The 27,681-nt window shown below is 40.5% G+C and overlaps 3 protein-coding genes and 1 long non-coding RNA gene across 11 annotated transcripts in view; 2 read left to right on the forward strand and 2 right to left on the reverse strand.

The window, feature by feature from the left end:
- MRAP2 (melanocortin 2 receptor accessory protein 2) overlaps positions 1-27,681 on the forward strand; it is a gene marked incomplete at its 5' end in the record, with an annotated part of 869,028 nt that overhangs the window by 641,460 nt on the left and 199,887 nt on the right. The window lies entirely within an intron of this gene.
- LOC310649018 (snake venom 5'-nucleotidase) lies at positions 1,471-27,061 on the forward strand. The gene is made up of 9 exons (XM_083377266.1): positions 1,471-1,993; positions 6,474-6,696; positions 13,221-13,409; positions 17,148-17,345; positions 18,140-18,294; positions 20,430-20,538; positions 23,169-23,318; positions 24,643-24,843; positions 26,311-27,061. The coding sequence occupies exons 1-9, from the start codon at positions 1,613-1,615 to the stop codon at positions 26,469-26,471; spliced, it is 1,767 nt and encodes a 588-aa protein (XP_083233392.1). The 5' UTR covers positions 1,471-1,612; the 3' UTR covers positions 26,472-27,061.
- LOC310649401 lies at positions 17,223-24,618 on the reverse strand. The gene is made up of 4 exons (XR_014494218.1): positions 23,572-24,618; positions 22,713-22,816; positions 17,634-17,687; positions 17,223-17,339 (listed from the first exon to the last, which is right to left on the reverse strand). It is a non-coding gene; the product is annotated as an uncharacterized lncRNA (long non-coding RNA).
- Positions 26,860-27,681, reverse strand: part of SNX14 (sorting nexin 14) — a 45,449-nt gene continuing 44,627 nt past the window's right edge. For all 8 annotated transcript variants that reach the window (XR_014494170.1, XR_014494171.1, XR_014494172.1 and 5 more), the window contains one exon: positions 26,860-27,239. Coding sequence is in view for 5 of the 8 variants with exons in the window: in XM_083377013.1 (XP_083233139.1) it covers positions 27,235-27,239 (5 nt within the window). In the remaining 3 variants the exon portion in view is untranslated. The remainder of the gene's footprint in view (positions 27,240-27,681) is intronic.

Genomic DNA, 27,681 nt, shown 5'->3' on the forward strand with positions numbered 1-27,681 from the left:
CCCAAAAACTAGCTTATGCATTCTTGATATACAAGACTGATACTTTTTGGTTTCACAATCTCTGAATTGAATTGTGACCTATATTTCACCTTGGGGAAAACCAATGTTATTAGCTTATTTAAGAGAATAACAGATTTTAAGTGATAGTGATTTCTGAGTGATTCACCCATCAGGCCTAGTCAGTTTACAGTATTGATTTAAAAGATGTGCCTAGCTACCTATTGTCTGGGCAAATCCCAATCAAACCTTAAAGCAACACATAGGATCATATTAAAATATTATTTTATATTACGATGTAAAACAGATTAAAGCATTAAGAACAACAAAGACTTATGCTGAGTCAAATTCTAAGGTGTAATTATCCAGTTGTGTCCCAGTGCTGGGGAAAAGCCAGGTATTAGGTCATCAAAGCTTTATAGAAAGCTAGAATAGAATAGAATAGAATAGAATAGAATAGAATAGAATAGAATAGAATAGAATAGAATAGAATAGAATAGAATAGACCTTGGAGGTCTTCTAGTGCAGCCCCCTGCTCAAGCATTTCAGACAAGTGACTGTCCAGTCTCTTCTTACAAACCTCCAGAGATGGAGCACCCACGATTTCTGAAGACAAGCCATTCCACTGGTTAATTGTCCTCACTGTTAGGAAGTTTCTCCTTAATTCCAGGTTGCTTCTCTCTTTGCTCAGTTTCCAACCATTGTTTCTTGTCCTGCCCTCTGGTGCTTTGGAGAATAGTTTGACACCCTCTTCTTTGTGGCAGCCCCTCAAATACTGGGATACTGCTATCATGTTGCCCCTGTTTCTTCTTTTCTTTAGACTAGCCAAACCCAACTCATGCAGCCATTTTGCATAGATTTTAGTATATGTTTTAGGAGGGTACATGCCTCCCAATACACATCCTTGTGATCACATCGCATTTAGGTTAACAGAATATACTTAAAAGTATGCCAGCACAGCTCATAATTCGGTGCTTTACTTTCTATGGTTTCATGTGGAAGAGTGAAGGATAGGAGAATAAGTGTACTTTGGTTTGTAACAGAGATAAAATGTGCCATGAAATAAAGTCGGTTCCAATGATTTTCTTCTGAAGAGGTCACCAGATGTTTCAAATTCTGGAGAAAGTGCTAATTTTGAAATTTTATTGATCTGGCAGGGTTACTGTGAAGCCACTACCTAGTGTACTTTTCTTACCTAATGGAAGGTCTCCGGGTCCTTGGAACGTTATAATCCAGTGGGCTTAAAACTATTGGAATTTTTCATACGAAAAGCTTGACCAAAAGCCTGGACAAATCTATAAATAGATAGATTTTACGCCTGGAGATGTTACTTTCGCCGATGGAGGGCATAACCTAACCACACGGATCACTCCTCCCAACCTGGGCACCCGATTCGAATTGCCCCTTAGAGAGTCATCTCAGAGTACAGTTGAGTAAGCAGAAGGAAGAGTTGCTTTAAAGGACCCAGCCAGATACGAGTCTGCGCTTGCTGACGAAAGACGGCATTGGGACAGCGGACAGACTCCTCCTCCTCCCATCTCCTTCCCCCGCACTCTTGTGCCGAAAAGAGCTCGGGGGCGCCGGGGAGGGAGGACCGGACAGGCGAGTTCTCACCATGCAGACCCCAGAGCGACGGCGCGGGGCTCAGGGTTGCCCGCGAAGCTCCCTTTCGCCGCCGCTGCTGCTCCTGGTCGGAGCCGTCTGGTTTGGCGCCGCGCTCTCGGTGGCCGCCGGCTCCTTCGAGCTCGCCATTCTGCATACCAACGACGTCCACGCCCGCGTGGAGCAAACGAGCCGCGACTCGGGCAAATGCAGCGGGCAAGACTGCTACGGGGGCGTGGCGCGCAGGGCCACGAAGGTCCGCGAGCTCCGCGCCACGCATCGCCACGTGCTGCTCCTGGACGCCGGGGATCAGTACCAGGGCACCGTCTGGTTCAGCTTCTTCAAAGGGCGCGAAGTGCTGAAGTTCATGACAAGCCTGCGCTACGACGCCATGGTGAGCTGGCGGGGCGGGAGGGGAGAAAGGGAAAGGGAAAGAGAGGGGGGGAAAGCGGGGGCGGCGGAAAGGAGAAAAGAAAATCCTCTTCTCCCTCACCTTTTCTTCTTCTTTCCCGGGTGCTCCCCGCCGACAGAGCGAGGATCTCTCGTTCCTTACTCCAGGATCGAATGAATCAAGTTGGACCGGACTAGAAGACTTCCAAGCTCCCTTCCAGATTCTATTCTATTCTATTCTATTCTATTCTATTCTATTCTATTCTATTCTATTCTATTCTATTCCATTCCATTCCATTCCATTCCATTCCATTCCATTCCATTCCATTCCATTCCATTCCATTCTATTCTATTCTATTCTATTCTATTCTATTCTAAAGTTTGGGAGCAGGCTTTGCAAACTCGTGTGACGGCAAGAATTCAGGATGCAGTCTGTTGAGATTGCAGAGCGGGCCTGAAAGGTGACTTCCCTTTGATATGAGTTCCAGCTTGTCCTAAAGAGACCCTTGCAGGTTCTGTAGCACTGGGCCCTTCGCTTTTGTTAGTTGTATCAACATCTGCCATTAAGTCGGTCTTGTCAAAAATAACTGATATTATAAGCTGCCCAGAGTCGCTTGAATGTGACATATACATTTAATAAACAAACATTTAAAGAAAGAGAAAGAAAGAGAGAGAAGGAGAGAAGGGAAGGGAAGGGAATTGTCCTGATAGAAAAGCATCCCAGTTTTGGCATTTTATTCAGGCACAGAGAATTCAGGATTCTTCTGAACTGACTGGTTTCTTGGCTGTAAGAAAAGAGGCTTCTACATTTCCTGCTAATTAGATCTCCCATTCATTTGTTTGGCAACCAACTCTACTAGCCAGTTGATCTTGAACTTTCATAGCCTTCCATTATCCTATTGCCCATGAATTTGGTTATTAGAGGATGGGTTTTTGTTTTAAGTAGGAGTTACTATGAAATGAAACATGTTGATAAAAAAAGAACTCCAGTAAATTGTTATTCAATTACTTAAAAATTGAAGGGGAAATGCATAGAGACATCCAGTAGACATGCCAATGCTAAATTCAGTTTAACAGAATAACAGAGTTGGACGGGACTTTGGAAGTCATCTGGTCCAACCTCCTGCTCATTTCAGACAAATGGTTGTCCAATCTCTTCTTAAAAACTTTTAGTGTTGGAGCACCTACAACTTCTGGAGGCAAGTCGTTCCACTGATTAATTGTTCTAATTGTTGGGAAATTTCTCCTTAGTTCTAGGTTGCTTCTCTCTTTGATTAGTTCCCATCCATTACTTCTTGCCTTCTGGTAGCATTTTCATGTATTATCATTTTTTTAAAAAATCAATCCTAATTTTCATATTTTGTGAATTCAGAAAAAAAGGATCTTGCTCTGTTGAATAGGAGAAGATATTGTATGACTTTATCTTTACTTTTTCAATGTATTCCTTTGAGCCTAATATGTACAGTTTGTTCTCAAAGCTGGGTCAAGAAGTACAGCTGAAAAGCAATTCAAGATGTGCCAAATTGGCGTAAATGTGACTTAAATCTGGTTTACATTCACTGATTTCTCCCTTCATCCTCCACAAATTTATTTTTATAAGAAAGCTCAGCACAAAGGACAGAAATGTTTCCATAATTTAAACTTCCCCAGCAACAGCAGAATCAGGCAAGCCACCTGACTCATTCTGAATGAGGACCTGAAGCCGCTGAGAAAACCATGTCTTCAAGGGTTTGTGGGGGAAAAAAACAAGGTGGGGATCTCGAAGAGTGAGGTTCCAAAAAGAGAGAGAGAGAGACCACAGCTACCACCCCTTTCCTAGGTCTCACCAGATGCACTTCTTTGATACTTAGACCTACAATCTGCCCTGCCTTCCTACTCTGGTGGGCAGGATAGATTAAATTGGGAGAGTTCATTAGATAACCTGGCCCTACGCCATGTAGGCCAAAGGTTGGTGCCAACTGTGCTATTTGGAAATGCTACAGGGGAAGAAGTTGTGATACACCCTTTGCTACTATGGCGATTTGCTGTGGCCAGACATGAGTAAAGAATGATTGCTCTGCCAATATCATAAGCAACAAAGGCTGCTTTAGCTGGTAGTGGAACATTGTTATCCGCATCACTTGATTTATGCAGCCACGTTTCAGTCTCCTTTACAGTGAGTGAGTGAGTGACTGAAAGATAGATTTACAGAAAAGCTTACATTCTGGGAAATAACGGGTAATCCTTGACTTATGACCACAGCTGAGCCCAAAATTTATGCTGCTGAGACATTTGTTACATGAGTTTTGCCCCATTTTATTACCTTTCTTGCCGCAGTTGTTAAGCAAATCACTGCACTTGTTAAGTTAGTAAAACAATTGTTAAGTGAATCTGGCTTCCCCATCGACTTTGCTTGTCAGATGGTCGTAAAAAGTACAATCATATGACCCTGGGACACTACAATGGTCATAAATATGAGTCAGCTGCCAAGTGTCTAAATTTTGATCACATGACCATGGGGATGTTGCAAAGGTCATAAGTGTGAAAAATGGTCATGTCACGTTTTTCAGTGTCGTAATTTTCAATGGTCACTAAATGAATTATTTTTTTTTTTTATTGAAAAGTTTTACAATACAATTTTCCATTAAAAACCCCCATCCCCCTCCACCCTCCCCTCCCTACCTCCCCCCTACCTCTTCCCTCCCCCCTTACCTCCCCCCTTCCCCCCTCCCTCTTCCCTCCCCTACCTCCCCCCCACCCCCCTCCCCCCCCCCGGACTTCCCAGAGCTAAATACAAGGTATATATATATAAAAGCAATCATAAGCAACCATATACTAACAACCATAAATTCTAAAATCCATCACTCTCTAACTTATATAAGAACAAACAAAACTTAACATTATTAAATATATATAAAAAAAAATAGGAAAAGAAAAGAAAAAACACGAAAGAAGACTTATTCGAATGCTAGATAAAACTTCTTAACCCTATACTTATTCTGGATAAACTCAATCCACTTTCTCCATTCCATAATATAACGTTCTTGCGAGTGATCTTTCAAATAAGCCGATATCTTCGCCATCTCTGCCAGGTCGGAAACCTTTAAAGTCCATTCTTCTATGGTCGGCAGCTCCTCTTTCTTCCAATATTGTCCAAATGAATTGTCACTAAATGAATTATTGTATGTTGAGGACTACCTGTACAGAAAACTGTTTGCATAGAAATTAATAAAATCTTATTGAGGACTTATCAATATATTTCCAAATATTATCCTTACCTGGCTTGGGGAAAAAAACCCCTATGAGATGGATAAAATACTCTTGTGGGTTTGTATGATAAGGATGGCTTCACCATTTTTGTGGTTGAACAAGTGGCCAATTGGTGTTGAGTTTTCTGAACTCCTTGAAGCCATATGGGGTAAAAAAAGGCTTGGATAAAATTATCCATTTTAAAATCATGAGCTTCGACATGGACTGGAATTTGAGGAATATACCATAGCAGGCTTCTTCAGCCTGGTCCCTTCCAGATATAATGGGATAATAAAGCCCATCCATGTTGGAATAGCTGCTTTATTCTATTCTATTCTTTACAGTCTTTGATTCCTGACTTGAAAAATTTCCAAGCTATTGATTTGAAGTAGAAATAGAATATTATAATATAGCCTTTATGGCTCATTTATGAAATATAATAATGATCATCGAACAAGAGCATATTCAAGAAATAGAAAGCTGATAAAGGGGGGGACTTTAAAACATTATCTACTGTTCATTATTTAAATTGGAACAATTTAAATGCAGTTTTTGCATACTTGATCTTTGAAATAGGGAAAATCCAGAATTAATATTTATTTAATTTTCCTAATATTCTCTTGTATTCTGATTTGTTAGAAGTTTTCATTTATAATCACGAGTGAGAGGACTCCAGGCTTCTTCACTAAGACAGGCCTCTGTTATCTTTATTTTATTTTAATAGAATCAGTAGGCTGTTCAAAGGAAAAGAGGAAAGAAAGAAAAAGAAAGAAAGAAAGAAAGAAAGAAAGAAAGAAAGAAAGAAAGAAAGAAAGAAAGAAAGAAAGAAAGAAAGAAAGAAGCACAGTCTGCTAAATCCTTAAGGGTTTTGAAAACACTTTGGTTAATAAATGTAGTTACTCATTGGCTTTACATGAAGAAAATAATCCACATAAGCAGATAATTGTGCTGTTCTACTTTTTACAATCAGGAAAACAGAAAAACTGTGTGGGTATTGTTGGTATTCCTTGAAATAGATAGGAAAGTCTTTGTAGAGATAGCATTAGGATTTAACTTGCTGATGATATGATGAAGCTGATTTATATGTTTTAGCAATGTTTAGTTTTTTTCTTTGCTTACTATTTCTACCTCTTTTGCAAACTGTATCCCATTGTTTTTCTGAAAGAAAGTAATGTGATCGGTATGAATATGTTATAATTATTAATTCTAATTAATTGTATTTTCCTTTTCCTTTTTGATATTTATTTTCTCTCTAGGCTCTAGGAAATCACGAATTTGATAATGGTTTGGATGGATTATTGGATCCCCTCCTTAAAAATGCAAATTTTCCTATACTGAGTGCAAACATTAGACCAAAGGGGCCTATAGCAAGTAATATCTCAGGGTACATCCTTCCTTATAAAATAATAAATGTTGGTTCAGAAAAAGTGGGAATTATTGGCTATACCACAAAGGAGACGCCTGTTCTTTCAAATCCAGGTACACATTTTTTCATGCTAATATATATAATTACATAAATTATAGATACAATAATTATATAACTAGATGTACTTAATTGTGACTGCATAATTCTCGCTATATTTTATTTGTTTTCTAGCATGAAATTGGGATTGTATTGTCTTTCACAGTTGTAAGAGAAAAAAATTAATTGCCAACTAGGTGCTGAGTTTTATATAGAATATAAATCTGATATAGTTCCTGCTCTCTTTTATGTGACTATAACATGGATTGAGGTTAAGAGAATTAGTGATTTACTGCAGATTGGGAAGAGGATGCTGGCTGATGATAGGCTGAAGTGAAGCAAGTTTAGGAAAGCTCATCTAGAGGAATGAAAAAGAGTTGATCTGAAGACAATAAGAGAGCATGCAAGTTGAGCCATAATTTTCAGAATATTTGCAATTCGACCCTTTCGCAAATATATTTTTATATATGTTGAAGACACAGATTTCATCATTTTAATAATTGTTATTCTACGATGTTATGGCACACACAAATATTCTACAGCGCAATCCTCTTTGTACACTTATTTTTCTACATGATACCAACTTTACCATTAGTTCAACCAGACATATAGGACACTGTATTAATGTTAAAAGTAAAAATAATATTATGATATATTATAATAAGAAAAACCATCTTGATTTTGTCAATATTCAGGAGAATATAGTCAGCTTAATGTCTATTCTGGCAAACTGGTTGGAGCAATAACCAAATAAAAACAAGCCCTCCTAAAGGAAAATCAGCATGGATTCCACAAACATAAAGACTGTCCCACCAACCATTTAGAATTTATTGAGAAGTTAGTAGATAGATACATGGACATACAAAAGCTAACCCCATGATAGTGTATTTGGTGATTTTGAAAAAAGTTTTTGATAATTGCTCATCAAAGGCTAAGGGTGTCAGAGTGGGGTAGGGTGAAAGATGTATGGCCATCATTAGGAAAAGTAATATAAAAATTAAAACACTGATATTATTATGCACTTCTACAAATCTATGGTATGTCTGTACTGGGCAAATTTGTACAGTTCTGGTTCCTAGATCTGAAAAAAGGGTATAATAGAATTGAAAAAGGTACAGAATAAGGTTATGAAAGTAATTAGGGCTTAAAACCTTCCCTACAAGAAAAGGCTAGTTCCTTTATATTGTAAAAAAAACTATTGTAGGTAGTTGAAGTGTATAAAACTTTGCATGGCATGGAAAAAGGGACAGGGAGAAGTTTTCCTCCTTTTTCCTAATGCTAAGACCATGGAGGATCAATGAAGCTGTTAGAAGGAGATTTATTGTAAACAAAAAGAGGCAGTTGCTCCCACAGGAGACAAGAAACCTCTGGAATTTATTACGATAGACCACGGGTCGGCAGCCCGCAGCTCCGGAGCCGCATGCGGCTCTTTGAGCCATCTCCTGCGGCTCCCAGTCGCCTGGTGCGCGCGCACCTCTCCGAACGGGCGGAGGTGCGCGCACACCACTCCCAACGGGAGGAGGTGCGCGTGCACCACTCCAAAGGTTTCGGAACGGGCAGCAGCAGTACCTGTTTGGAGACCTGCTGGTGTTTGGGCGGAGGTGCGGTTTGGAGACCTGCTGGTGCCGGTTTAGAAAGCTGCCGTGGCCTGCAGCAGTTTTCTAAACCGGCACCAGCAGGTCTCCAAACGGGTGTTTGGGCGGAGGTGCGCGCGCACCTCTCCAAAGGTTTGGAGAGCTGTGCGCTCCGTCCGAACACCCGTTTGGAGACCTGCTGGTGTTCGGGCGGAGGTGCGGTTTGGAGACCTGCTGGTGCCAGTTTAGAAAGCTGCCGCGGCCCGCAGCAGCTTTCTAAACCGGACCAGCAAGTCTCCAAACGAGTGTTCAGGTGGCAGTTTGGAGGTCCCGGGGGTGGCTCCAGCGACGCCCGGGCTGAAGGCGGCGCCACAACCCAGCGCCCGTCACCACGGAGAACCGGCGCCGCTGGCGTGCAGGTGCGTCCACATAAAAAAAAGTGGAACCGCGTGCGTGTAGCCACGCACGCACATGCGCAAAAAACAAAACATTTTGCGCATGCGCAAAATGTTTTGTTTTATGCGCATGCGCGTGCGTGGATGCACGCGCGCGGCTCCCACTTTTTTTTATGTGTGATGGAACTGGTTCCCAGTGGCTCTTTTGCTTTTTCAGGTTGCCGACCCCTGCGATAGACACTAACTTGAATGGCTTTAGAAGGGGTTGGATAAATTCATGATCTGTCAAGATTCTATGTAATTCTGGTTTGGGGCAGCATGTTTCCAAATACCAGTTTCAAGGACATGGGTCTTCCCCTGTGTGATGGTGGAGCCACCATATATGGCCACTGTGAGGGAAAAGAATGCTTCTCTGCAATGGGCTTTGGCCTGATCCATCTAGGGCTATTCTCAAAATTTTCATAGGTTAGAGAAAAAAATCACTTGATGGATTTTCCTCCATAATGTTGGATGTTCCTTCTAGCGTGGTTCTGCTTTGTTCCAATATCATTAATATGACAGGCCAGAACATGTTGCTTCATTTCATGATTTCTGACTGTGAAGAGTGTTAAATCATTCCCCCAAAATAGGATCCTCTGCTGTCAGATAATCTAATACAAATCCTTAATCATAACTACGATGACATACAATAGAGAATGAACTCTAACTCTATAATATGAATATTCCGTTGAACAAATGGAACATACAGCAAAATGTTTTAAGGATCTGTACTACTCCATATTCTAGTTTTTCATTCTTTCAGAATACTCTGATCCATTCCTTCTTCTCTTGACTTCCCATTTTTCCCATATCTGTCAGTCAGCATGCCTTGTCCTTTGAGTGCGTTTAGTCCTCATCAAGCTTTTTTTCTGGGATCGCAAAGCTATTTCATGCTTCTCCAAATATGTGGATGTGTTTCAGCAGGATTAGAAACTTAGAAAAAGCAGGATTTCAGGTCATATGAAGAGACTAAACACGTACAATTCTATATGTGTAGCATTTTGCAGACATCAATTTGAATATCCATAGATTTTATTATAGTGATGCCACATCCCCATCCTAAATCTACCCTCTGTAGATAAGCAGTAGTAGGTTAATTTGAACGGAACCTTGTGAAGCACTGCTATTGGCAAAAGAACTATATAGTGAGTGAGATTCCCAAGGATTCAACTGAACTCTGCTGATGCAATGAGAGATTCTTATGGGTTCCTATGTCCCACCCCATTACAGACCCATACTTCTTTCCCAAACACTTATTCTGAAGATCAACTGGCCCAGCATGAGGACATTTGGGAGTGAAGAGCTGAAAAAAGAGCAAAAAAAAGTTAAAGAATTTGGCAGGAGCCCATTTTACAAATAAACTGGGTTTTCAGTTTGTGCAAGACAGCATTCTGAGAGCCGCCCAGAACTGATAAGATAAGCAGCTATATAAACATTGCAAATAAATAAGTAAATAAATATCTTTAGATCCAAGCAATTATTTTCATAAAATATACATTTTTTTCTTCATTACTACAAGTACTTCTTCCAGATTGGAACATGACGTCTTAATTCTTGTTCACTGGAAATTTCATGCATATTGATCTGACATGGATATTCACAAATATAAATCATTTAGCTAAGATAATTAAAAGAATCAAATAATTCCCAGGGCCCTAACTAAAATCCTTGGCACAGACTGGGATCTCCTGATTCACCCACTTGTTGAAATAAAACACATCTTGTTTTTCTCAAAGAAAGGAAAGAGCATGAGCTCATTGTGTTCAGGCAGCCAAAGATATTTTAAAGAGTCTCAAATGTACAACACGATCTATGATTACAGATTAAAAACATCAGCTCAAAGAAAATGCTTTGTGTTATGTGAGAAAGTTGGCTAAATGGTCTTGGTTCCAGTATCAACAGTATGACTGGCTGTAATCTTTTGCTTTCCCCATTGCTGGAATATCATTTCAAACATAAATTGTTGGGGTAGGGATAACTACAATAAGATGCAACATTTTCAATCTTGTTTCTAGTCCCTTTGCGTTGATAATTGAAGGTAGTATTTAAAGAAGCAGAGAAAGTGAACATAGTACAGGTAATCCTCGACTTGCAACAGTTCATTTAGTGACCATTCAAAGTTACAACGGCACTGAAAAAAGTGACTTAGGACCCTTTTTCAACTTTGGACCATTGCAGCATCCCCATGGTCACATGATCAAAATTCAGATGCTTGGCAGCTGGTTCATATTTATGACCGTTGTAGCATCCCAGGATCATGCGATCACCTCTTGCGACTTTCTGACAATCAAAGTCCATGGGGAAGCCGGATTCACCTAACAACCTTGTTACTAACTGAATAATTGCAGCGATTCACTTAACAGCTATGGCAACAAAGGTTGTAAAATGGGACAAGACTCACTTAACAACTGTCTCACTTAGCAACATAAACTTTGAGCTCAGTTGTTGTCGTAAGTCAAGGACTGCCTACTTGAGTTAGAAAAAATATTATTTTGTGTAATTACACTATTTACTAGCTACAGTGCTCTTTCAGGCTACGTAGACTATTTCAGCACAGCGTCAATAAGACGTATTGTATAATAACTTGGAGATGAATTGCCTGTGCCTTTTGAAACTGAAATGATTTCCCAAATAATTTCCATTCTTGAAAACTATAATTAAAAATAAAATGACAGGATATATTTAAGACTACAGTAGCCATAATAACATTCAGTTACTGTATTTATGACTTCAAGTCAGTTCTTGACGACTGGTGGCTGCGTGGACTATCCCCTGCAGTTTTCTCAGCAAGGTTTTTCGAGACTGGTTTGGTGTTTTTCTCCTTCCTAGGATCAAGAGTGAGTTACTAGCCCAGGGTAACCCAACTAGTTTTGTACTAAGGTGGGACTAGAACTCACAATCTCCCAGTTTCAGGCTCGATGCCTTAACCACTACACCAGATTGTTTCTTACTCTATAACTTGAGTTTCATACAGCCCTGCTATTGGTACCTCTCTTACTTTTCAGTACAGGTAGTCCTCAACTTACAACAGTTGAATTAGTGACATTCAAAGTTACAACAGCACTGAAAAAGTAAAAAGTGACCTTTGAAGCATCCCATGATATGTGATCAAAATTCAGATGCTTGGCAACTGGTTCATACTCATGACTGTTGCTGTGTCCCGGGGTCATGTGATCCCCTATTGTGACCTTCTGACAAGCAAAGTCAATTGGAAAGTTGGATTCACTTAACAACTGTGTTACTAACTTAACAACTGCAATGATTCTCTTAACAATTTTGGCAAGAAAGGTCGTAAAATGGGGCAAGACTCACTTAACGCAGTTACTACTATTGAGCAAGGAACCAATACTATACCTGTGCATTTGGGTTTTCTTGCCTAAATGTAGAACCTTTACAATTGAATTTCATTTTGTTAGATAGCACCCAGTGTTCAAGTCTGTCAACATCCTTCTGTATCTTAAGCTTGTCTTCTGGAGGGTTGGCTATTCCTGCTAGCTTGGTGTTGTCTGCAAATTTGATGAGTTCCCCATCTATCCCCTCGTCCAAATCGTTGATGAAGATGTTGAAGAGCACTGGGCCCAGAACAGAGCCCTGGGGCACCCCACTACACACTTCCCTCCATGTAGATACAGTTCCATTGAGGACCACACGCTGAGTACGGCCGGTCAGCCAGCTACGAATCCATCTGGTGGTGATGCTGTCTAACCCACATTTTTCTATCTTACCTAGTAGTAGGTTGTGATCTACTTTATCAAATGCCTTACTGAAGTCCAATTAAATTATACCCACAGCCTTCCTCTGGTCAACTAATCTTGTCACTTGGTCAAAGAATGCAATCAGATTTGTCTGGCATGATCTGACATGACAAACCCATGTTGGCTTTTGGTAATGACTTTGTTTGCCTCTAGGTGTTCACTGATTCGTTGTTTGGTTATCTTTTCCAGAATCTTCCCAGGTATTGAGGTCAGGCTGATAGGTCTGTAGTTTCCTGGATCTATTTTTTCCCTTTTTTGAAGATGGGAACTACATCAGCTCTCTTCCAGTCCTCTGGTAGTTCTCCAGTGCTCTAGGATCTTTGAAAGATATAGTTCAGTGTTTCTGAGATCACATCTGCCAGTTCTTGAGAACCTTGGGGTATAGTCCATCTGGTCCTGGTGATTTGAACTCATCTAGGCTGGACAGGTGCTCACTTACCATTTTCTTGCCTATCTTAACTTGTGTTTCTAATCTGATTCTAATGAATGTATCTAGTTCTCTTTTAACATGGTGGCCATTGACAGATCTGAAGACATTAAATGCTATAATTTTAACTATAGTGGACATTCAACTATATTAAACATCTGAGACACTCTCCTCTAAATTAACAAAACAAAACTCATGTCATGTTTACCTTGTTTGAAAGGAACTTCTTAAACAATGAAGTACTAAGTGTAGCATAGATTTTATTGCTAGAATAGGGATTTTCATTGGTAAAATATGCTTTCTGAGTAAATAATGCAATAACAATATATATTTCCTCTTCTGGATTTTCAGGACCATATTTAGAATTTCGAGATGAAGTTGAAGAATTGCAGATACACGCAAACAAACTTACCACATTGGGCATCAACAAAATCATTGCACTTGGTCACTCTGGTTTTTTAGAAGACCAACGCATTGCTCAGAAAGTTAAAGGCGTGGATGTTGTGGTTGGGGGACATACAAACACATTTCTTTATTCAGGTATGTTATTCATTCACAAAATAGGATTTTTATATAACTTAGCAATTAGAGTGCCATGTATTTTACCAACTACCTAAGGAAGTCAGTATGTATTTATATGATTTGTATAAATATCACTTGCTTATATAAATAGAAAAGTTTGGACTATAATCTTTATTAGTAAACTTACTAATCCCCTTCATGGATTACCGCCTTGTCGTGGCGAAGGGGCTTGTGTAATTCAATGAAGCTATGAGCTATGCCGTGCAGGGCCACCCAAGATGGAAAGGTCATAGCAGAGAGTTCTGACAAAACGTGATCCACTGGAGAAGGAAATGGCAACCCACTCCAGTATCTTTGCCATGAAAACCCTATGGACAGTACCAAAAGGCAAAACGATATGATGCTGGAAGATGAGCCCCTCAGGTTGGAAGGCGTCCAATATTCTACTGGGGAAGAGCAGAGGGCTAATACTAGTAGCGCCAGAAAGAATGAAGTGACTGGGCCAAAGCCGAAAGGACGCTCAGCTGTGGATGTGTCTGGTGGTGAAAGGAAAGTCCGATACTGTAAAGATTTTTTTTCCATAGGAACCTGCAATGTAAGATCCATGAATCAAGGAAAGCTGGATGTGGTCAAACAAGAGATGACAAGACTGAACATTGACATCTTAGGTATCAGCGAACTAAAATGGACAGGAATGGGTGAATTTAATTCAGATGACCATCAGGTATACTACTGCGGGCAAGAATCCCTCAGAAGAAATGGAATAGCCTTCATAGTCAATCAAAGAATAGGAAAAGCAATACTGGGATACAATCCTCAAAATGACAGAATGATCTCAGTTCGAGTCCAAGGCAAACCATTCAATATCACAGTAGTCCAGGTCTATGCCCCAACCACCAGTGCTGAAGAGGATGAAATTGACCGGTTCTATGAAGCCCTACAGCAACTTATAGAACTAACACCAAAAAGTGATGTCCTTATCATCATGGGATGAAGGTAGTGACAGACTTTATTTTCCTGGGCTCCAGGATCACCGCAGATGGGGACTGTAGCCAAGAAATTAAAAGACGCTTGCTCCTGGGGAGGAAACCCATGGCAAATCTAGACAGCACACTAAAAAGCAGAGACATCACCCTGTCAACAAAAGTGCATATAGTCAAGGCTATGGTCTTCCCAGTTGCAATGTATGGCAGTAAAAGTTGGACCATAAAAAAGGCTGAGCGCCAAAGAATTGAGGCCTTTGAACTGTGGTGCTGGAGAAGACTCCTGCGAGTCCCTTGGACTGCAAGGTGATCAAACCGGTCAGTCCTAGAGGAGATCAATCCTGACTGCTCTTTAGAAGGCCAGATCCTGAAGCTAAAACTCAAATACTTTGGCCACCTAATGAGAAGGAAGGACTCACTGGAGAAGAGCCTAATGCTGGGAAAGATTGGGGGCAATAGATGAAGGGGACAAGAGAATGAGGTAGCTGGATGGAGTCACTGAAGCAGTAGGCGTGAGCTTAAATGGACTCCAGAAGATGGTAGAGGACAGGAAGGCCTGGAGGAACGTTGTCCATAGGGTCACGATGGGTCGGACATGACTTCGCAGCTAACAACAACAACAACAAATGTACTAATTAATCTGGTATGAATCCCTCCTTTCTATTGGTTTGAGTAGTATATAGAAAGAAAGGTCATGAGATCAGTAAAGGCATATTTTATGAATTCAGCTTGGTGTATAGTTTGCTTTTGTTAGGCATTAGAGCTTTAATATGGTCTCAGGAAGTTATTGATTTTAGTTTGCTAAGGGATACCAAAATGCTGGAACTCGGTCTAATATTTCTTGCTTTTTCTGTCTTCCCTTAATTTTTTTCTTGTATTCATGTGTTATCTTTGTTCTAGAATATATTTGTCAATATAAATTTTCTCTTCTGTTTATTTCCCCATCACAACTTTACACCCCTTAATAGAAATGCTCAGTGAGTGTAGCAAACTTTTCTGCATCTGAATTGTTTAAGGGTTCTGAAGGAGAAAGTCTTGCAGGTAGTTCTTGACTTGTGACCATATGTTTCATGACCATTCAAAGTTATTATAATAGTGCTCAAAAATGTAAACACTCCTCACACTTCACAACAGTTGCAGAGCCACTGTGGTGACATGATCTAAGTTCGGGTGTTGGCAGACCCTGCTGTTCCACCAGGTGTGGGGTTAGGGCAAGAGCAGGGTGGGCTGAAAGTGTGGGCACATGCATGAAGAGTGGATGGGTGGCAGTTTTCATCTATTTCTAGTTTTATTTTTACTGGTTTCGTACTGGTTTTTTTGCTACATTATTCACTGTAAGCCACCTGGAGTTGTTTTTAAGATGTGCAGCTATAACACGCATGTGAACATGCTAATGTCTTACTTTATATGTACGCAGCTTGTTTTTGCAAATTTGGCTTGTGGGATAGTTACTTCCTTGTGGTTTTACTTGGCTCTTGCCATTGTCTGGAATCAAGCCTGGCCTCTGGTTTCTCCCAGTTTGAAACGTATTATTGATATACTCCAAAAGTGCTGAGTTTTCTAGAAAACCCAACTATGCTAAAATATCCACTTATCTTCTGTCACAGAAGCCTATGTCCATTAATGCAGACTACTTCATCTGCGTATACTCTAGAACCTATTTCAATAATCTGAGTTGGATTTTCTTTTTTGAAAGGTAGCTGAATAACAGCACCATTTATTCTTTGGGTTTTTTTTGGGGGTGCTATAAATAAATGCCTTTTGGAGCTGTCGAGAAGCGTAGTTTTGTGGCAAATAGGAATGTTTGTCCCAGGAGGCAGAAAGAAGCATTCATGACAGGAAGTGGCTGGCTGGCTGACTAAGGAAGGAAGGGGAGGAGGTTTTTCCAGGACACTCATCAATGTTTTGATAATAAATAAATAAACTCTACAGTCTTAGTGCCAGTCAACAACTAGGATTACTAAGAGAAAGCAGTCTTCCCCTTTCACTTTCTGTCGGTCCTCGGCTTGGGCTTTCTCTTTACCAGACAAATGGCAATACAAATAGTCCTTGACTTACAACCACAACTGGGAGCTGAATTTCCCTTGGGAAGCAAGGGGGTTGCTATAGGAGTCACACCCAATTTTATGACCATTTTGCCATGGTTGTTAAGCAAATCACTGCAGTTGTTAAATGAATCATGTCATCATTAAGCAAATCCAGTTTCCCTAGCAACCTTCCTGCTTAGGATGGGCTATATAGATATTATAAATAAATAAGCAAGCACTCCAACAGCGTGATTTTCCAAAGTAGAGGCACTCTGCACAGAAAAAGAATCCCTCAAAACTCCAGTGAAACTCTTCCTATGGCCAAGAATGCAGGTGACGTGTGACAGGTGAAACAGCTGGCTGAATCAATAACACTGATGTGATTCAAGGAAGTGTGGAAAAGCCACTTGAGAAATAAACGATCTGTGCTTTGCTCTGCTTTTTACTCCAATTGCATTTGAGTCTAGGGAGCAGAGCCGAAAAATCTTGTTGCTCTGATCAGTAATGCCTTGGGGAGGCAGCTGAGAAAAGGTCCTTGGCTAGAGATTCATTTTGTCCTTTCAGTCTGGAAAGGTTGGAAACTTACAGCATTAGTCAACCATTCATACTCTTTTTGGGATTGATTGACTTGAAAAAAATGTAATAAGTAAATAGGTCACCATTTTATTCATATGAAATCTCTGTCAGTTTGGGTGTTCTGTATTCAGAGTTTTGAAGACCATTCTTGCCCTGGTTCCTTTTTTTAGGAAGTCCACCTTCCACTGAAGTGCCAGCAGGTAATTACCCATTTATGGTGCAATCAGATGATGGACGTCAAGTGCCTGTTGTTCAGGCATACGCCTTTGGAAAATATCTCGGCTATTTGAATGTCGTATTCGATGATAAAGGAAATGTAATCAAGGCATCTGGAAATCCCATTTTGTTGAATAAGGATATTCCTGAAGGTATGAAATTGGGAATGGATGTGAAACGTCTTTAAGTATCAACTGAGTAAATATGATCTTTCAAAACTTAATACTAATACTATTATGCCATTATTTTTATTTTTTATTTATTTTAATTCCATTTATATCCCGCCCTTCTCCGAAGACTCAGGGTGGCTTACAAGCTTAGCAGTAGCCTTCATTCTATGTATATGCCTGCTTATTAGGGCTTTCACACACACACCCAAGCGGCATTATTACAAAGTCAGCTTAATTGCCCACAACAATCTGGGTCCTCATTTTACCTACCTCGGAAGGATGGAAGGCTGAGTCAACCTTGAGGAGAAGCCTGCTAAAAACCATCTGCATAATATCAACAAGATAGTTATGAGTCTTTTAAAAATATAAAATATAGTACAAGGCAGCATATACGTAGCATGTTTTCTAGAGATTTGTGAAAGAGCAACAAAGGTTTTCCATGTTGTTTAACCTTGACAGCAACAAACTGATTCTGCACCTTCACTAATACACACACACAAACACACACACACACCACATATATTACTAAACTGAAGAAAATGAGGAGATACAGTAATCAGAAGTAGAATTTATAGGGAAATCTGGGGGCTCAGTGTTGTCCAATGCCACATCCAAAGTACTTGAAATCTACAATTTTTGATATAACTACAATTACCAGACTTCCTCCATTACTGCATTGCTCAGGAAATAAATGATGTGACGTGGTTACCGACCTATTTTCATTAACACTTATAAATATAAACATAGCTATCTGGATTTTATTATTATTGTTTTAGATCAAGATCTGAAAGCAGAAGTTAACAAAATGAAGATCCAGCTACAGAGTTATTCTTCACAAGAAATAGGGAAAACAATTGTTTACTTGAATGGAACGACTCAAGCCTGCCGCTTTCAGGAGTGCAACTTGGGAAATTTAATTTGTGACGCTGTGGTAAGGAACTAACAAATTAGAATACAAATAACTGGTTCTGTACTTGATGATCTGAAAAAGGATTAAAGGTACCTTGTGTGAGGTACACACCCTTAACATTGAAATCAGGGAACTTCCATAGTCTCGGGAACACTATTAATGTGTAGAATTAATCCTGAAGTTTTATAAATTCACAGCTAAGGCTGGAATGTGTGCAAATAACATTAGTAAGGATTGGATCCAAATCAGAAGGGAGTAGCTGTTTTTTGGCCAATAGTTGCCATTTTTTGTAGCTGCAGGGTGATGACGATAGATCGGGGTGCACAGGTCTTGCCTTAGAAACCACTTATACTGTGTTTCCCTGAAAGTAAGGCCTACACCAACAATAAGCCCTAGTTTGATTTTGGGGGGTGGGCCTAATATAATCCCTATCCCAAAAATAAGCCCTAGTTTGGGGGCAAGGCACACACCTAAAAATCAAGCTAGGGCGGAGATGGGGGCATGGAACTGCTCCACCTGCCCCGTACCCTCTCCTTGCAGCCAGGCCTTTCCTTGCCGGCCCACTTCTTCTTCTGTGGCCTCTTCCGCAGCCAGGCCTGCATTCCGCAGTCACAGGGCTTTCCAGAAGGTCTGTGCAGCCAAGAACCCAGCGATGCATTCAATCCATAGCTCGGTACTTGGCTGCTTAGGCCTTCTGGAACGGCCTGACTGCAAAATGCAGGCCTGAATGGAGGTGCAGAACTTCATCCCCAGAAGAAGTGGACTGGCTGGGTGGGGCTGTTGGTGCCGGAGGTGAGATAAGGCTGAGCGCGAAAATAAGACCTGGTGCCTCTTTTGGAGGCAAAAAAAGACCTGGTCTTATTTCAAGGAAACATGGTAGCTTGGCAAATCTTGTTTCAAGCCCTGCCTTTTTCTTCTTGTCCTGCTTTCTTTACATCATGGATGCCCTACATCCTGATTTTTCTCCCTCACATCTTGTTTGGCTTGTCCTTCTTCTTCCTCCTTGCCAGCATCATTTTCAAAAGTCCCAACCTGTTACTTGTCTTCATTCCTACTGCTGCTCTTCATAGCAGCCCTAATTTCAGGTCCTCTGTTAAGTTGTGGGCTCTTTCGAAGCACGAGGCAAGACAAGAGGTTGAAAGCAGGAACACTGCTTTATTGAGCTAACAGGAACAGAATTAAAAATGGAGGCTTCTGCGCAGCTACTTATACAGTTGGCCACTAGGTGGCAGCCAATAGATTTAAAGGAACCCATTTCCCGCACAAATCATCCAATGGTCTTTCTGGAGACAAGGAGTCTGGCTTGGCCCTTAGCTGTTACACAGGCAACCGTTAGCAGCAATTAACAGACACATGAACAGTGTAAGCAGAGAAACCCCAATACATTACATCCTCCTCCCCCTGCTTTGTTGTCAAACTTTCCATCCTGCCACTTTCTTACTAACTCCGACAAGCCTTGTCATGCTGTGGTGCTTCTTCACCCAGTCTCACCATCTTTGGTGCACAGTTCTTGACAGGAATAACTAATGGCATGAACAAATTTATGTACCTAGAAATCGTATTGTGCTTAAAAGAAGGTATGCTCAGAGTGCAGACAAAATGCAGTCCGCTGGGTGGTCCAACATAACCCAGCAGCTTCTCCCTCAGAGCCACAGTTTCTCCACAGCCATCCTCTTGCTTCTCTACATCTTGCCTTAAAATGGGAAATAATCTTTATCTCAGATGAGGAGTTGCTCAGAATAAAGATTTTTTTTCCTCAAAAAAATTTCAGTAAAGTTCCAGAAGCATTGTTAAAGGCAATCTAAATGAACCTACTGCTGAAGGGGAACAAGCTAAACCCTCTCTATTCAATTTTATGTCTTTCTCAAAAAAAAACCTTTTTTTCATACAGATAACAAAAGAGCTCCCATTGCTATCAGTGGAGGGTCTCTGAGAACCACATTGTGAGACAGAAGGGGCCCTTTTGAGAAGGGGGTGCTGCAAGGAAGGACAACTTGTAACAAACTATTTTACTATAGGCTTTTTAGTGGAAAATAGCTATACTGCTAGATATCATCGCAAGATTTCTAATTTTGATACACTGATGTCCTTTAAAGTTAAGTGAAAAGGATAGTGGAGGTTTAATTCACATTTTTTTTCTTTGTGAATGTTTTTAGATTTACAATAACCTGAGACATCCTGATGATAATGAGTGGAATCATGTTTCCATGTGCATTGTAAATGGTGGTGGAATACGGTCACCCATTGATGAACGAGCCAATAATGGTATATGTAATTTCAAGAGCATCTACACAATGCCACTTCAATTTCTCTTTGTTGTATGCCAATATTTAAATTTGGACTTGTATCCACTCTATTCAACTACTGTCATGTTTTTTAAAAAATTTGCCAGGCTGTGAAGCTTTAACTCTTGACCTTATCCTGTTTGAATATCCCATATTTAGTTTGGGTAAACATGCTGAGGCCTCTCCTCAAGAAGCCTGCCTTGGACCCAGCTGTATTGAACAACTTTCGTCCTGTCTCCAACCTTCGCTTTCTTGCGAAGGTTGTTGAGAGTGTGGTGGCGCATCAGCTCCCTCTGGTCCTGGATGAAGCGGATTATCTAGACCCGTACCAATCGGGTTTCAGGCCCGGGCACAGCACGGAGACGGCATTGGTCGCGCTGGTGAATGATCTCTGGAGGGCTCGGGACAGGGGGCATTCCTCTGTCTTAGTCCTATTAGACCTCTCGGCGGCTTTCGATACCATCGACCATGGTATCTTGCTGCGGCGTCTCAGGGGACTGGGAGTGGGAGGCACAGTTTTACAGTGGTTCTCCTCCTATCTCTTGGGACGTTCGCAGTCGGTGTTGGCAGGGGGGCAGAGGTCGACCGCGAGGTCTCTCATTTGTGGAGTTCCTCAGGGGTCGGTCCTCTCGCCTCTCCTGTTCAACATCTACATGAAGCCGCTGGGTGAGATCATTCGTGGCTTTGGAGTTGGGTATCATCAGTATGCTGATGATACCCAACTTTTCTTTTCGACACCAAACCACCCCAGTGATGCCCTCAACGTGATGTCCCGTTGCCTGGAGGCGGTTCGGGTCTGGATGGGGAGGAACAGACTCCAGCTCAACCCCGACAAGACTGAGTGGCTTTGCATACCTTCATCCCGGGTTTACTCGGACATTCCATCTCTAGCTATGGGGGGTGAATCATTACCCCCCGTAGATAGGGCTCGCAACTTGGGGGTCCTCCTAGATTCACGGCTCACCTTGGAAGATCATATAGGAGCCGTGACTAGGGGGGCCTTCGCACAGGTTCGCCTGGTGCGTCAGTTGCGGCCCTATCTTAGCCGGGATGATCTATGCACAGTCACTCATGCGCTCGTGTCCTCTCGTCTGGACTACTGCAACGCTCTCTACATGGGGCTGCCCTTGAGGACCACTCGGAAGCTCCAACTGGTACAGAATGCAGCCGCGAGAGTGGTGTTGGGAGTCTCCCGATACTCCCACGTTACACCTCTGCTCCGTGAGCTGCATTGGTTGCCAGTTGCCTTCCGGGTGAGATTCAAGGTACTGGTAACGGTATTCAAAGCACTCCATGGCATGGGGCCGGAGTACCTCAGGGAACATCTGCTGCCGGCATCAAGCTCCCTGCGCCCTGTGCGTTCCCACAGAGAGGGCCTCCTCAGGGTGCCACCGATCAGAGAATGTCGATTGGTGGCCCCCAGGGGGAGATCCTTCTCTGTGGGCGCTCCGGAGCTGTGGAATCAGCTACCGGTAGAGCTCCGGACGGCGCCCGATCTTCGCTCCTTTCGTCGCGATCTTAAGACATTTCTGTTTGTACAAGCCGGCCTAGCCTGAGGGGGAGTGTTGGGGTTGTTTTATCTCTCGCTTTTTAATTTTTCTGGGGGTTTTTAGCGTTGTATTTATATTGTTCTTAACTAGGGCTATTGTTTAATCCTGTTTTAATGTGTGTATTCGCTATTTTATTCTGCCCTGTGAACCGCCCTGAGTCCTCAGGGAGAAGGGCGGTATATAAGTGTTATTAAATTAAATTAAATTAAATGCTGTCCAAATCTATCATGATTATTGTCTGATGATGAAAATTAACAAATATCCCTCTTTTGCATCTTCCTTTATGGAGAAAAATTCCCCTTCTTCCATAAATATTTAAACACTATCAGATTTACCTCTAGAGAGCATCTTATTTATATGTTTCTATTAGTTTACTGTCAACATCTTGTCCAAACCCTCTGTGGCACTACTAGTTTTTCTCTTGAAACCTACGGTAATCATATTTTATGCACGATGAAAAACATTGCTTGCAGATTTTCAGATACTTTAAACTGTACATTATTATCTGTTTATTCTGTTTAACTTCTCCTTTAAATGTAATTTGCTTTTTATTCGACAATGATGGCATGGGTAGAAACCACAGAAATCAAATTAACATTCCTACCCTTCATATGAATGATGGCCTGCCACTTTTAGCATAAGATGCAAACTAGATGCAAATCTAAGTTGCAAACTAGACTGGAAGATAATTTAGCCTGTTGAGGTCACCTAGACAAGAAGCACAATTATAATATCTTTATTGTAATGTTGCATTTGCAGAACCTTTCAAGTATGAAAACATTTCTTCCCTCCTTTCCTTTTACTTCCTAGGAAATCATCTGAGGGCTGAGATTTCTTTTGCATGATGGTTTTTCTAGTCCTTGGATCTTGCTCCTATCTCCCAAGGTCATTCCTATAATACCATTAAAGATAAGGACTAGTCTAAGGTCTGGCAGGCAGTCTGATTGTGGGATAAGATTTGAACTCGGCTGTCTTCGACTTAACCAATACCACAATGCCTTAAAAAGGAACAAAATTGTGCATATGACTTATTGCTGTATAAGTGTTGTGTTCTACTCAGGCATCATTACCTTGGAGGAACTGACAGCAGTATTGCCATTTGGAGGAACGTTCGACTTGCTACAGATCAAAGGTTCTGCTCTAAAACAAGCGTTTGAGCACAGCGTTCACCGACACGGGCAAGGAACGGGTGAATTGCTACAGGTCTCAGGTTAGCTATCTTCATTGATTGCCAGCACTAAGTGCAAAAGTCTTTTTGTTTTTTATCAAACATTAACAGTTCATTTTCTCTTGCTCAAAAACCCTGGGGAGAATGATTTATCTCCAGCATGGGCATCATTAATCTAGAGGTGTGTGTGTCACTAAGGAGCCAGGTGACAGGAAATAAGAATTTGCCTCAGACTTCCTGCTTAAATAGCATTGGATGTAAACAAACACAAAATACTGGAGGCCCCATTACTCACCTTTCCCTCCATTGCTGCAGAACTGTTAGGGAGAGAGATGGGGGAAAAGGCACATAAGTTTCAAAGAAATTATGCCAGGCCTCTCACTCTTTGGTTGGGATTTTCATAGGGATGTGAATCAGAGTAAGCTGAAGTCCAGATCCCAGGGCAGGCCAGGTGTAATTCAGCACAGATATTCACCTAGCCTTGGTAGAAGACATGAGAATCAATCCAAGCCATACAGTTGTGGTCTACGTTAAACTCCTGTCCTAATTTATTTCCCTGGATCTACATTGTGCCATAAAAGCAGTATTGCTGCAGACACATCATAAACAAAATGTTTCACTAATTAAATGCTAGGATGAAGAGAAAAAAAGACTGTGAATGGCAGGTCAGTTCTTAGCGTTACACCATTTTTTAATTGGAGGTGGACAATGAGAAATATTTATTCATTCACCCCTTTATTTACTTAACTAAGGCCCACTTAACAATAGTAATCCATGGCAAAACAGCACTTCTATTACCTATGCACTCTTTTGTGGTAAATTCTTATAAAGAGGAATTAGTCACTCCTGGTTTAAAAACTTTTTCAAAAAGAAAAATTACGCTGAAAAATTATGTTATTATTTTTCTATTTTGGTACGGCAATTTTCCATTTTGTAATTCTGCAGAAATATATTTTACTTCCTGCCCTAATTTCCATAAGCAGTAAAGCTAGAAATGCACTTGCATATTAGATTGTAGGCACTCCTGGCATGGTTTAAAAGAAAAGTGTGCGGGTGGGCGAGGGGGCGGGGAGGAAAAGAAAATTGGAGGAGGGGAATTTCCTGTAACCATCACCATCATCTTCTATACCAATCTGGAACGGATACAAGGTGGTACCTTAGAATGAATTAAAAATAACTTCTCCCTTTCTGCTAGAAGTCTTTTGTAAGCAGGCTGGCATCCATGGTACTGTGAATCTGATTTTACTATTTGTCTATTCCCCAAAGCCATGAATAGCACAACCATTTATTAATATTTTTAGAGATACAAACAAGAGATTTGCAAGAGATGGTACCTAAAACACTTCTGACTTGTGTTTCTTAATAGGCATAAAAGTGGTGTATGATCTCTCCCAAAAGCCAGGAAACAGGGTGGTCAGCTTAAACGTTCTTTGCACAGACTGCAGAGTGCCAACCTATGTTCCGCTTGAGATGGAAAAGACCTACAAAGTGCTTTTACCTTCTTTCCTTGCTACTGGTGGTGATGGATATCACATGCTAAAGGGAGATTCAAGTAACCACAGTAGCGGTAAGTATTAGCCTTTCTGGTGATTAGCAGATGGCAATGTACTTAGAATGACTTAAGTATGCAAGTACTGGAATTCATATCCCTGAAAAGAATCCACACGACATAACTAAGGACCATATTGCTATCATACTACAATTTCTATGTACCCCTTTTCAAACTGCAGCAGGAAATATTTAATTCAGCTTGATTTGGGCTATTATGCAAGAGGGAAAGTAGAAGTGCCAGTGGCATCACCCTTTCCCTGTAAAGCAAGATTTGAGATAAAAATACATAACTTGAAGTGCCATCTTTGATCAAAAGCCGTGGTAGTGTAGTGGTTAGAATGCAGTATTGCAGGCTAATTCTGCTGACTGCCAGCAGTTCAATCCTGACCGGCTCAAGACTGACTCAGCCATCTATCTTTCCAAGGTCAGTAAAATGAGGATCCAGATTGTTGGGGGGCAATATGCTGACTCACTGCTTAGAGAGTGCTATAAAGCACTATGGAATGGTATATAAGTCTAAAGTGCTACTTTTACTTCCAAATAAAATAATCAAGCAGCATTTGTGTTCAAGGTATTAACACAGGTTTATTTATAAACTAGCTAGGGAAATCTACTTGATTTGTGTATCAAAAATGCAATTGGAGACTAGAAGGCCTCAAGTTTCTCCCTAAAGATTTTCACTGCTCTTCTACATCTAGTGGCATGGTTGGTGCTGCCTCCTTGTTATGCAACAACAGCAAGAAATCTCTTAAGGCTCCCGATGCTGTGTGGGCAGTTTATAATGTCTGGAACAGAAAGACAGAGAAATTTTAATACGCATAAGACCAAGAGCAAGGACAGCGGCAGCCTTTCAATAAAATGCACACTAGCACTCAAACAGCCATTCTATACTCAATCATAAAAACACAACTCTAGCAGAGCTGCCTTGAATGGATTGACTGCTATATAAAATTGATAAACTTTTGAGTATTTTCCATTTCAAATAGCCATAAATGAATCCTGTGCAGGTTTTTTTTTTAAAAAACAATATTACAAGTTAAAACCCAGTGTTTTACAGTGCCTAAAGTATATGACTGACATATTTTCAATCTAATCTACTATAAGCTAGGCTCCTGGGTGAGATAAAATGAAGGTTGCATGGGAACAGAACCACCAGATATACTTGGCTACAGATTCCCTGGGCAAATTACAAATGTGATTATTTTTCAAAAATGAAATTACTCCCTTTATGCAGTGTGACCTCTATTTGTTATAAGAATAATGTAATAAGGATTCTAGTCTTTGAAGACTGTCCTAGGATGTTCTACTATCATAGTAGAAGGCAAGGAGATGTAAAATTATTGTATTGTACTAAGACAAGGAATTTAACAGTGGCTGTGTCAATTTCATTGTTTGAAATCTATTTAACACAAATCATTTATAGGCAGTTCATAATTGGATAATGTGGAATAACTAAGTTATTTAAATAATTTGTTTTAAACAGGTGATCTTGATATTTCCATTGTTGGTGACTACATCAAAAGAATGGAAAAGGTTTTTCCAGCAGTTGAAGGTCGTGTGACGTTTTCAGCTGCGACTTTATTCCAAGCACAACTTTTTTTGACCTGGGGATTATGCATTTCACTTTTATATTTCATTCTTTAATTTCAACCTTATTTCAGACTCTTTGGACTTCAGCTGCTCAACACTTAGTTCCTGCAGACTTTCAGAAGCCAGCATGTAAATTCTTAATTGCTCTTGGAGTAGCTGGAATCCTTTGAAGTTTACTACATACAATATGTATATGATTTATGTATATAATGTGTATATACGTAGCATCGTTTGATTTTTAAAAGCAATTTAAGTGATTCCAAAAAGCAAATGATTATCCTCTGGGGGACATTACAGTCCCAAAAATAAATAAATAAATGGCGGAGATATAAATCACAGATTTCCATTTGCATCTGAATAACAGCACAAAGCATGGCTGGAGAATTCCAGTGAAGTTACTCATGAAAAGTGGCCGGTGACAGTAAATGGTGTTATGCAACAATTTCTGTAAAATCTGTTTAATAAAAAGAGCATTCTTTCATTTTTGGTTCTGTACATGATCTTCAGTTAATGCAAAAGTCTTTATGAACGAAGTCTGAATAATCTTTCAAAGTTACGTTCTGCATTTTTTCTCAGCGAAAATTATTCAGAAGAATAAATAATGGAATTTTCCTGAGATTCAATAAACAATAGGCTTTAATCAATCTTTCTTGAGTAAAAGTTTTTGTTTTCCGAAATAAAGGTTAATTATATGTACAAACAAATATACAAGACTAAACAAATAACCTAGTCATTAAATTAGCACACAGCAGTCAACGGAGTTAAATCAGTATCTTGACCTGTATGTGATCTTGATAAGATAAAGGAACCATTCTTTTCAACCTGTGAAAAATAAAGGGGGAGGAGGGGAGAGAAAATATGACAGCCAGTGAAAAGACCACCACTAATTAGTACAATAAATATAAGTAATAATGGTATAGTGGTACCTTGGTATTCAACTGCTTTGAAACTCATCGAATTTAGTACTCTACGTGTTCTGACATGAAATTTTTTTCCTGGGACTTATCGTTTATTTGGTACTCACTGCACAAGCTAAAATTTGATGATGTCAGCTGCCTTGTGACTCACATTATTCCTTATGGGAAAAATCTTTTTGGTACTCATCATGCCTTCTGGAACCAATTAACAATGAGTACCGAGGTACCATTGTAAAGCCGTAACCTTAAGTATTATCTATTTTAGTTCTTTAAAGTGATATTCTAAAAATTCCTTTCAGAATTAGCATAATAAAAAATCCATTTTGGCCGACTTCCCTTTCTGCATT

The sequence above is a fragment of the Vipera ursinii genome (genome assembly GCF_947247035.1).
Source record: "Vipera ursinii genome assembly, chromosome: 1".
NCBI classification, from domain to species: domain Eukaryota; kingdom Metazoa; phylum Chordata; class Lepidosauria; order Squamata; family Viperidae; genus Vipera; species Vipera ursinii.

Bases quoted from the DNA above. Each gene is read 5' to 3' on its own strand.
- LOC310649018 (XM_083377266.1), top strand. From the start codon at position 1,613: ATGCAGACCCCAGAGCGACGGCGCGGGGCTCAGGGTTGCCCGCGAAGC. The intron at 13,410-17,147 runs GTATGTTATTCA...TCCTTTTTTTAG, and splicing joins AAACACATTTCTTTATTCAG to GAAGTCCACCTTCCACTGAA. The intron at 24,844-26,310 runs GTAAGTATTAGC...TGTTTTAAACAG, and splicing joins TTCAAGTAACCACAGTAGCG to GTGATCTTGATATTTCCATT.